At 37.5% G+C, this 11,369-nt stretch overlaps 1 protein-coding gene across 4 annotated transcripts in view; it reads right to left on the bottom strand.

The window, feature by feature from the left end:
* The window catches only part of LOC138043364 (trace amine-associated receptor 7d-like), a 19,337-nt gene extending 8,355 nt beyond the window's left edge, over positions 1 to 10,982 (bottom strand). Inside the window, exons 1-2 of one of the 4 annotated variants that reach the window (XM_068889599.1) lie at positions 10,937 to 10,982; positions 10,413 to 10,633 (exon numbers count right to left, since the gene is read on the bottom strand). Coding sequence is in view for 1 of the 4 variants with exons in the window: in XM_068889598.1 (XP_068745699.1) it covers positions 8,328 to 8,345 (18 nt within the window). In the remaining 3 variants the exon portion in view is untranslated. Of the gene's footprint in view, positions 1 to 1,671; positions 1,799 to 8,327; positions 8,476 to 10,412; positions 10,634 to 10,936 lie in introns of those variants that run through there. The other 3 variants (XM_068889598.1, XM_068889600.1, XM_068889601.1) reach the window with 3 other exon arrangements.
* Between the last annotated feature and the right edge of the window lie 387 nt (positions 10,983 to 11,369).

Raw genomic sequence — 11,369 nt, 5'->3', positions numbered from 1 at the left:
ATCGCAGCAACTGGCTTAAGTTAACATTGAAAGGATACGGGTTGGTAATTGTGACGTACTCTCAGCCCCCTTTGCAAGAAATCTCGGCTGTTGGTTTGATTGTAAGCTTTCGATGTGTACTCACATTTCCAAAATGTCTACCTTCGCCTTTTACTACCTCTACAATATTCGACGTTTACGGAAATATCTCTCAAGGAGAAGCACTGATACTCTTGCGCCTGCATTTGTGTAATGTCTAGGATTCATTATTGCAATAGTCTCTTGTTCAGTCTTCCTGAATACTGCCTTACAGTAAAAAAACTTCTAAGTATTCAGAATACTGCAGCAAGACTAGTTTGTGCACCAAGTATTGTCACATTACACCTCTTCTGAAATTTCGAGTTGAATTTAGAATTTTGTTAATGGTCTAGCTCCTGAATATATAGCATCTTTAATTACTGTTAAATCATCTTCACGATATAATTTACGGAGCCATTTTAATCTTCTTCAGTTTAAGTTATCCTCTGTCGTTATCGAAAGTAACAGTTACTCTTGCTGATCGCCCTTTTGCTTACGCATCACGGAAACTTTGGAATGTCCTTGATCTGATATTCGAACTGAGAATACCGTTGCGGGCTTTAAACGTAAACTGACACATGTGTTTAGCGAAGCGTTTTTATCATAAGAAGAAGTATAGTGTCGTTCTTATATTAGACCATTGCTTTTTAACAGACATTCATGATTGGCGAGTTGCTATTAATTAAATTTGTTAATCAAAAAGAAAGGAAAGAAAAACTGGACACAGATATGAATCCATACCATCACACTTGATACGAGCACCGTGGTGAGCCAGTGTAATGAAAGATTTAACCCTCTTGCCCAGCAAAAAAGGAAAACTCAGTTATTTGTCTCATATGTGAAAAAACCGCGCATAGCTTACTAATTGAGCTTTCAATGGTTTCAGTAAGGGTCAAAAGTCTAGTTTCACATAGGTAATTCCACAAGAAGCTTTCTAAAACGGCGACCAAAATGTTTGATTGAACTTTTCAAAAGTTTATAATAAAGTTTCTAAAACTCAAAATTTGTAATCAACTAGTTAGTTGTGAGAAACTAAAGACTGTTGCTGTTGAAAATGGAATTTGTCAAAACGCATAGGTTCCAAGACCTCAATGAATCGCAACTTCACGCGAGTAAATTTCGGGCCCGACAAGTTTACGGGACTTTTGAACGTTTTCTACCTGGAATGTTCTACATGTTGACTCATTTCATACCACTGGTCAGCTCTTAACAAGACTGGGATTCAGGGCAGGCAGAAATTGTATTGACACCGGCTGTCTAAAAGTGCACCTCAACACAATAATGAGTCTTGGTCAGTAGCTAATGCTTTCCAATCACAATTTGAAAGAAGTAGACAGGATGCGTATCAAAACATTAACGCCTGCGGCACTGTTAAATACGAAATTGTTCAGCACCACACTTCATTTTTTGACTTCCAAAGTTGGTAAGTAAAATGTTTTAACACCGTTTAGTTTGAACCCTAAAAGTAAATTTCTGTCGACTTGTATTGTAGCTGGTTAAATTTCACGTCCTGAAACTCTTGAATTATCATTTAAAAGTATACCTGACGGAGACAGATAGCTACGCGTTTTTACTTTTATATTAATTATTATAAATAGCTACTTGCTTTGATACCTTAGCACTGCTAAAGTTTGATCCACCCGTAGTCGTCTGTGGCGTCACTGAAAAGTTGGTTCTCTCAGTTGTACGAACTGATATACTGCCGAGTCATTTTCCATTAGAAAACATCTGCTCTCCTTTGAAACACGACTTATGTTTTCCAAACGATTGGAAGCTTGATATACGACGTTCAACCCAATTTGCGGTCTATTGTGGGCTCATCTCGGGTGTCACTTTCAAGACCAAAATTTAAACAAAAGCGTGACAGGAATAAAATTTACAAGCTTGCACGTCATATAATGATAAGTGGATAACTAAATAGTTTGATTTAATGGCTCAAAGTGAAGTTGAACTATAAGGAAGGAGACTTTCACAGCATTCGCCTTTAATATTTAATGACAAAAGATCACTAAAAGACAACTCTGTCCATTTTTTAATTAAACAATTTCCACTCAAGGTGGTCAAAATAATAGATGCAGACAAGATTATTGTGAGTACAATTTACTTGGCTTACTCATGAGCTAAAAGTTGGCATACTCGTGGCCGTATCTTCAGACTAAATAAGCAAGGCCTTGGACAAACCTTATTTGAAAAATTTTTGTTTTAGCTAATTATGTACTTGGAAACATTTATCTATTATCCACAGCATTCCTTTTCGATGAATTTTAAACAACAGTGAATACGCTTGTTCAAAGAATAAAGAAAAAAATCTAAGTTAAATTTGTAATTTTTTAACCTTTCTACTTTTGCTTACATATAACACAAAATTTCGTAATACAAAGAAATCAATCTCATAGCGTTTACTTTCTCTATGACAAATTCTACTCAACTGAAATGACTAGTCCGGGCTCCATTACAAGCGAAACTGAAGCCTTGCGGGTAGCATTTCAATAATATTCGACACATTTTGATTCTTAATGTGATTGTTGTCTTTGTTTTCGATTGACAGTCGCGCAAACTTTGCGAAAGCAGACATTTGTTTCAGTTCTTCCTGTAAAAATCAGTGAAAGGAAACGCAATATAAGCCTTTGTATATTACAAAAAATTAAGAAAATCCGCCATCATTTTGCTTCAGAATTATTTACATCGGAAAACGTCATCAGTTTAATTGACTAGCCTCCGGGGCATTTTACGCTATATCCTGCCGATTAAATATCTGATTTTTTTTAAAAATCAAAATCCGGCTCTGGTGTCACTTTCATTTCAAATAAGGACTGTTTTGAATGGATACTGACAGCGTTAAAGTTTCCTCAGCGCCGATTTTGTACCATCGAAATAGTCCTACAGGTCCACGTCTAACTCGGCGTCTGTCTTTTCGAAGACTGCAAGCAAATCATAGTATTTTACCATTTCCAAGACCATTTTCAATAGAAGAGCTACGTGTAGATAGATCTCAGGATTTTCAAATTTGAGGAAAAAAAGGCCTTAAAAGTGTCATAGTCCTATTCTTATGACCTGAAGATGACTTCCGCTCCAGAAGTCCGATACGTTTACGATCATCATGGAAGTCCTTCTCAGGGGCATTTGAAAGACAGGGAAGGGTAAACAACGTAACGGACTTTATTACCTGACTGCGAAGAGTTTTACTCATAATAGAGCCATATGTTGCTCGCCGACGTAGGAAAAGTGTTTTCCCCGGAATAACTGAGTCAAGATTACGCAAGTCGTAAGACCAAGACCAAGAGTAATGGACTTTTGCCACAAATCAGAAAGGCTTATTAAGAGCTATAAATATCATTGTATGACTAATCTGCGATTCTTCGTGGTATTTGAGCTGCAAGAACTACATTGGATGGTAGATCTGTGATAAAAAGTCATCATGGCTAGTAATTAAAGTATGGGGCAATTTGATTGGTCATCTACCCAGCTTCGGGTATTTTGTCCTCAAAGTCTGAAATTTTCAAAAGCACATGGAAATCAAAAGGTAGTTGTTTTTGTGTTCTTTTCCCGCTGCACGAGTGTCGTACCTGTGCAACACAATTATATTGCACTCGAAACGTAAATGCTCAGTTGTTTGATGAGACATGATACGTACAATGACCATAATTGCTTCCTTCAAAACACGTCAGTGGCTCTGCATCCGTCATTACACCTTCCTTTCCAAACAAATAAATTCTTCTCCTGGTCTTCCTTATGAAATGAGAGTGTAAAATCTAGAAATATATCTTGGTGTTCTTTTTTAATGAAAGAACTATCTCCTTCGCGCGAATTGGTTAGAGAGAGAGAGAGAGAGTATACATCATCTCATTACGGATGATCCACATCGACACTAACATAGCCTTACGCCCGTGTAATGACGCTCGTGTAAATACGCGCGAAATAAATTCTTAGAACTGACGTTAGTACGTCTCACCGCACCGCAAAAATATAACACTTTCCTTTTTCAAAGCAGCGAAACTGAATTTTAAGTCTAATCATTCTATGAGGCAGATTAAGTTCAACTTAAAATGTTCAGAATTTTCTCATTCCCTTCGCTCTCTCACTTTAGTGTTGCATTCGCAATCTTATTTTCGTTGTATTCGTTAGCCAATATTTTAGCCTTTGATCTTTTCAAATTTATCTATATGAGGAATATTTTATTATAAACTTGAACTTGGATTTGAAATGATCCTAGAACGTTCTAAATGTGATCATTTTTCGTCGCTTGTTTTTCCCAGTTTATGAATATTGGTAGACTGCAAAACAGTCGTATTTTTTGCGAACGCAAGCGACAGGATAAAATAATATTCAAACGAAAGGTCTGGAGCGAGTTCTCCCTCGCTGTTTCTACACTACCCCCAGACCTTTCGTTTGAACATTATTTTACCGTGTCGCTTGCGCTCACAAAATATACGACTGTTTTGCAGTCTAGAATATTGGTGACTTTGAAGCCAAGGGTCAAATAAAGGTCTTTATACTCGAACTGCTGCATGACCGAATCAGACTTGATACCGTTATCTGGAAACCTTCAGATAACTTGAACTTATTAACTTAAATTCAAACCGGTGTCACGGCATATAACGATGTGCTCTGAGAGGATTATGGAGAGGACAGAATTTTCGTTTCTCGCTCAACGGCCTTTTTTCTTGTCTTTCGACGGCTGCTTTAAATTCTAAACTCATTAGCAAACAGCACCAACATAAAATGGTCACTGTTTCGGCTATGGCCGGAACCTCTCACCCTTGAAAGCGCTGGAAAGCATTTTCCACTTTGGTCACTACACACATCCTGTAACCTATATATACTTTATTTGTATCTTTGTAAACATGGCTTCCATTTTGTTTTTATACGTAGATGATTTTCTCTGAAAATAGCGTAAAAAAAATGAAATGAACCTGAGTGCTTAATAACATATAGGAATCAAACCCGTAATTGCGGACTAAAAGGTTTCGGAAATAATGCGACGACTGTCATGGTGTACTGAGTGCGGGAAATCGTGGTACCCCGACTAAGGTCTACCTATATTATTTATAAACGGCCAGACACCAGTAAGACAAAATGAAAAAATGGCTACACTCTTGCTCTTATAAGAACGCCTAATCGGGGATGAGGCTGAACAAATCTAGTATTGGCCATTTGAGACCGAAAGCTTTTAAAGTTGCGTGGTGTAATGACCGACTACAAACTAAGTTCAGTGTTCTTCAGTGTATCGTTCAATGAGAAAACAACATTGTCAATGTTAAAAACGTCCCTAAATATTTGAGTAAATAGTCCTGATAGACATGTAATGAATGTCACACTAAAAAGGGTCCAGACGGTTGCTGAAGTAGTTTCAACCGCTTTAATCCAGTGGTCGAGAACACACACTTACTGAGCACCGAGATCGACCAGTTCTACCAAACACGTGTTGTTTTTTTCAACCGATTCCTACGCTATATATCAAGCACGAAATCTAACATTACAAACAGTTTCTTTTACCTTTCATATAGTAATTCATACTACTCACAAAAACAAAAACAAACAAACAAACAAATGAGCAAAATAAAGACTCGTGAAAGTTTGGGAGAACTCGAAAAAGCTGTGGAAACACTCGCCTGCGGCTCGTGTTCCCACAGCATTTCTCGTTCTCCCAAACTTTCACTAGTGTTTCTATAACTCGATAGAACTCGGTACATGTTTTCTATTTCTTAATTATTATATGACTAGCTACGTGAGCGGGCAAGATGAACCAAATCCTGTGCTTTGATTGGCTACCCGACTTGGCAAGATGGAGCTATACTGCCCGCGCGGGATTTCTCGCTTGGTACCGCAAGATCAAAGATCATTTTTTTGGTCAAGATAGCTGGATATTGGCCTCGTTCTTTTTTTGCGTGTTTATGGACCTCGACGAAGTCGAGGCCAATATACGGTCAAGACCGTCGAGGTCGATAAACACGCAAAAAAAGAACGATGCCAATATCCAGCCATCGTGACCTCACGCTTGGACAATAACCCATATATACTGACATTCGAGGTATTTATCTCTCTTATTTTATTAGTGGTAGCTATCGCTAATGTCCAACGAGCAGCCACAAGGAGCCACGCAATACTTAGGAAAGTTGTGATTAATCCTACTCTCTTCCTCACTTTCTAAGAAAACTATTACAACTGAAATAGACCGCACGACTTCAGTAGATCGTTCAAAATGTAATAAATGACCTTTTATATGCCGCAATCGGAACATGACAAAGTCTACAGTGTCTTCATCTCCACTATTTTGCAATCTCCTCCCAAGATCCAGCAAAGAATGTCGCAGTCGTTCTTGGAAATCAACCGTGTCCGCCATCTTTGAGGAGAAAGTTTGCTTGCAAGGGTTTGTGGGACTTGAGTGGACGTGATAGACTGGTTTCGACGAATTCAACAGTTCGATGAATTCAACGTTTTGACGTATTCAGCATTTTGCTGAATTTAAGGTTTCGATGAATTCAACAGCTCGATGAATTTAGCGTTTTGATGAATTTCAGGTTTCGATAAATCCAATCGAGTATCAGAAGAATTTAACAGTTTCGATAAATTCAAGCGAGCATAAGATAAATTTAACAGTTTCGATGAATTTAGCGTTTTGATGAATTACAGGTTTCGATTAATTCAATCGAGTATTGGATGAATTCAAACCTTTGGTGGATAGAAGTTTTTGTAAATGCGCAAGGTTGAATTTTGAACCCATTAAAGCGCCATAACATGAAAGTTGTTTCACTTGCAGATACAGCCACGAATTATATGTCACGTTAATCGTCTAATTGTGTACTTTTTAGACAACAATATTTCCTTTGAAAATTAAATTGAATTGTTCACAACTCAATGGTCATCACAGAACGAAAAACAAACTGCTCTCCTCAAAAATGGCCGATAAGAACACGTACGCTGGTTTAGACTTGAGCTCGTCCACTCAATATAGAACACGCTGGTTCGAAAATATTTATTAAAGAACTCTCAAAGCAGGTGTACACAACACAAAGGTCAGAGATATGGAAAAGATGCCTTTTCAGTAGCATCCGAACACAGGATCACAAATATTCACGTGAACGATGTTTTTCTAACGACGTCACATCAAAACACGCACTTTCATTGGTTCTTGAAGTCACATGATAAGCGGCTTTTGCTCCCTTACCTTATCTTACATTACAGTTTCTCTGGAGCACTCCCAACAAAATATCGTTTCTCACGCCTTCTCCTAATATTTCACAGCTGCGCCTGTTCCCTTTCGAAAATCCGGTCAAACTTTATAATGTTTGTGGCCATCATTTTTGCCATCAGAGATGGCTTCAATGCAAGCGTTTAATGCATTATTGCAAAACTCCCTGAAGAAATATACGTTAGATAGACGAAAGGCGTCGGCGAATAAACAAGTTTTACAGATACATTTCGCAGAATGCTGCTCACTAATTTAGTTATTTAAGATTTAAGAGTACTTTTTAAAACGTTATAAAACCGTCATGGTATATTATGCTATAATAACCTTTTCTTTTTTCAACTTGTGCCACCTGGCTTACTGGTAAAAACTGGCCAGGGAAGTCCCTGAAAAAACCAGGAAATACTTTACCCTAACATGACTTGGAAATTCATGTAAGGAAAGTGAACTTTCCTTACAAATTTTCAAATTTGACTACGTATTCTTTTACTTACCCCTAACAAGGGCAAACCGAAATAAATTCCTACCGATTTGAACATTATATTAAAACAGCAGATGTTCTAACTTCATGTTATGTTGAAGAAGAGGTAATTACGCTTTCATAATGCTCTGGTTTTTCCGATCCCCATATATCATGGGACTGTAACTCAATTGTATTTTCAATTTGTTTTTATTTATTTAGGGCTTTAAAGCGCCAGGAAGAAATAGTCGATTTAGGCACTTGGTCATATTATATCAAGTCACCCCCATTCCTGTCTCTCAAATACCCGATTTTTCATTTATAGTCTGAAACTCTTAACAAAATGCTGTTGTTAACCCTTACTTTTTATTTAATCGCGTTATCGCATTCAACCACAAATACTTTCCAATTTCTTTCTCTTGGGTTGGTTCATTTCAGTGAATTCTGAGGCAAATGTTTGTGTCACCAAACTATCTTTTTGCGATTCGAGATTCTTTGAAAATTCCGTAAAAATGTTTGAAGGCTATGTTGTGATAATTCAATTTGACTTGCACCAGACTGATAAACCGTATGTGTCTAGCATCAGACACATCTACATATTTTACTGATATTTTTACCAACCTTAACGGTATGAGCCATGAAAAACAGTCACCATTTTTACTATTAGAAGATTTCCTTTCCTGTCTAATATCTGTTTGCTCCTTTGAATAGAATCGTGATATACTTGGTCTAAATAAACACGATGATAGCAGGATGAACGCCATCCAAGCTTTTTCAACGGGCAGGTGCAGTTTCTGTGAATGTCACTTGTGATATAAACGAGATAATTAAGCGATTATCTCTTTTCATCTCTCCTTTCAAGACAATTTCCTCTGGTCGACCTATGCTGAACTTAAATTCAGTGCGACCTCACCACATTGGCTAAACCTGACCAAGTTTTTGTCATTAATTATTTGTATATGTTCATGCCCGCAGACTGTTTCTCAAGGTCAATATGGGCCGATGTCAGTTTTTATTTTAACAGCCATTTTGTCGGAGGATCTCTCAACGGGGTTGGTTAAGCCATGAGTGATTTTTTATATAATTACACCACAATGCTTTTTGTCAGTTGAAACACCTGAACGAAGAAAATCATTTATGGGGCAAATAGATTCTTTAAAGGATATGCCGTTGCTTTGGTCCCTCACCGTTTTGTGAACGACTCATGCCGAAATCAAAGCGCCTTACACGAAAGTCAGGGTTAATTTATTTAAATTTCAAATTATTTTTTGAATGTAGATCCTCGATCCTTGATCCAGTAATCCGGTGATCCTTGATCATGCTTTTCCAGGAAACCCTTACAGGGACTGTTGATGGACAAAAACATATCCCGATAAATTTTTATATTGACTATATGGTCTTAAAGTAGTAGAGGTGTAGGAATGATAGCAAGAATAACACACACCATCCCCAAATTTATTATTCCTTGATTTTTCCATACGCATCCTATTCCACTGCTGCTTGGGGCCAAGAGTCGAAGATTGACTCAGAAAAATCTTCATCCTACTAGAACGTGCTCTAGTTGGCAAATGTTTTTTCCTGGTAATAGCTGGAAATTCTAAGCATGAGCTTGAATCAAAGCGAATCCAAAGGGATACCACTAAATTCTTCTGCTTTATTTCGTCTGTTAACTACAAAACATAGCACTAAATGTATAGGCAAAAAAAAAACCGTTTGCATGGGTGGTAACACTTTCCGGCGAAAGCTCAGTCAATGAAACATGGCCAGGCTTAACAAAAGCATATTTGAATCACTTCCAGCTCTCCAATGAATTTCTTTACAATCTATTACTGTAAACAAATGTTCACGACAGTCTGGTTTCTATTTACCGGCAACGCTTTTATTGGCAGTAATTCATGGCAATTTTTATCTCTTAGTACGCTAAAAACGTGGCTCAATTTTATATTATAATGTTTCTGGGCCTCAATTAAAGAGGAAACACTTGAGCAAGGAATTTGCCTCCAGATAACTTTTTTTTTTATCTTTTTTAAACACCATAAAATTAAAAATTAAAGGGAAAAAGAGGATAACACTCTTGATGTCAACATTTTGCATTTTTTTAAACCCAAACAAAAGGTTCCTTTGAGCGCATAATTGTGTGTTGCTCATCCGCTGTTGAATCTATCCCATTCACAGCACAATCGGTTTACCGAGACAGAGATTAAAAAAACACACAGCTCAGTGTCTGTCTTCTATCTTTAAGTTTGGTCACCAGCTCAAAAACCCTCTACCGCTTTGAAGGTCGGGTAACTTACAACGGAAACACTAAAAGGGAAGATTTTTTGGTGAAAAAATGTACAACGCACCTTGCATCTGTTCATTTTGTTTCCCAATGTGTAGTCAAGAGGGTATTTTTCTTTCAAAACTTCGACATACTCATGCTCGCTCGCACTCCGTGAACGAGGCAAATTATCCAGCAAAGGCGGTAAATCAGCCACGCACTACTCTAACATAATGAAAATGTGAAATTTGTTTTTGTTGTAATTGATGCTGTCGTTGTAAAAAATAAATAACGTTCATTCTTTGGCGAATGTTTTTACAGTAATAATACTCACTCCACTCCTCCCTACTGTGTTAGACTTCTTGTTTACACAAACAAAATATTTCGACCGCATTGTAATCTCTAGTGATATAAAAGAATTCGTATTCAGGATACTTTCTTCTTACCTTTGAATAGAGGGCCACTGTAAATGAAAAGACGTTTCGACAGCAACATTTAAACAACTACATCCATTTTCAGTCGTTTCAGTGTGCAGTATCGGCGGCAGCGTTGTAACTTAATGCAGCAGATGAAAAGTATCTCTTTTCAAGCCAGTTAACAAGATCTTCTTTATGTTCATAATCATTTCACGTGTTGATTCCTGCATCATGTCGCGTCTTCACGTGTCCTGATGGTATAAAGACCTACTGTCAGCCAAATGTGCAAGTTCAGTCCGTAATTGATTCAACTGACTACGAAAGCTTTCTTGGTATATATTTTTTTCTTTTTCTGCAAAAAAGGGCAGAGATGGTCTTTCAATCGCCTTTTGTTTTCCTTCTGCCTGAATAAGAGCACAGATGGATGAAGACTGCGGGGGTAAAGGGAAGATCTTGAAAGCCTTTCCTTTCGACCCAACATTTACGAACAAATTGGGTAAGAAATCCAATGGAAGGGAAATACTCAGGAAAAATTTGCGGAAATTTGGGAATACCTCGTGAAGTCGTCCCCAGAAAATCGCGTCCCATTGGTACATTCCTCCTATGGCATAATTGTATGGCGTTATATCCCCGCCAAATTAAATTCAACTTTCGCATTTTTTGTTTGGCTCACATTTCGTCATTCCACATTGGAGTTTCTCATTTTACATTCGAGTTTTTTTAAATATGCAACATCCAAATTCAACAATTCTAGTATATATGAATTCTAGATTCACTATATGCAACATTTGAGTTTCAAAATTTTACATTTGAGGACGTTCGCGCTAATTGTTTGTGCGCAACTTTTACTGCGCAGGTAACGCGACTGTAATATGTCACGCATTACTTCAAGCATTTAAAGATTTTATGGCGACAAAAATACCGGGGGAAAATTGCCAGGTCGGCTAAAGAATAACACATTTATTTCCAATTCACCATGAAACGTTA

The sequence above is a fragment of the Montipora capricornis genome, chromosome 3 (genome assembly GCF_036669925.1).
Source record: "Montipora capricornis isolate CH-2021 chromosome 3, ASM3666992v2, whole genome shotgun sequence".
Classification (NCBI taxonomy): domain Eukaryota; kingdom Metazoa; phylum Cnidaria; class Anthozoa; order Scleractinia; family Acroporidae; genus Montipora; species Montipora capricornis.
The sequence above is the reverse complement of the archived record's forward strand: the minus strand, read 5'-3'. Positions and strand labels throughout refer to the sequence as shown.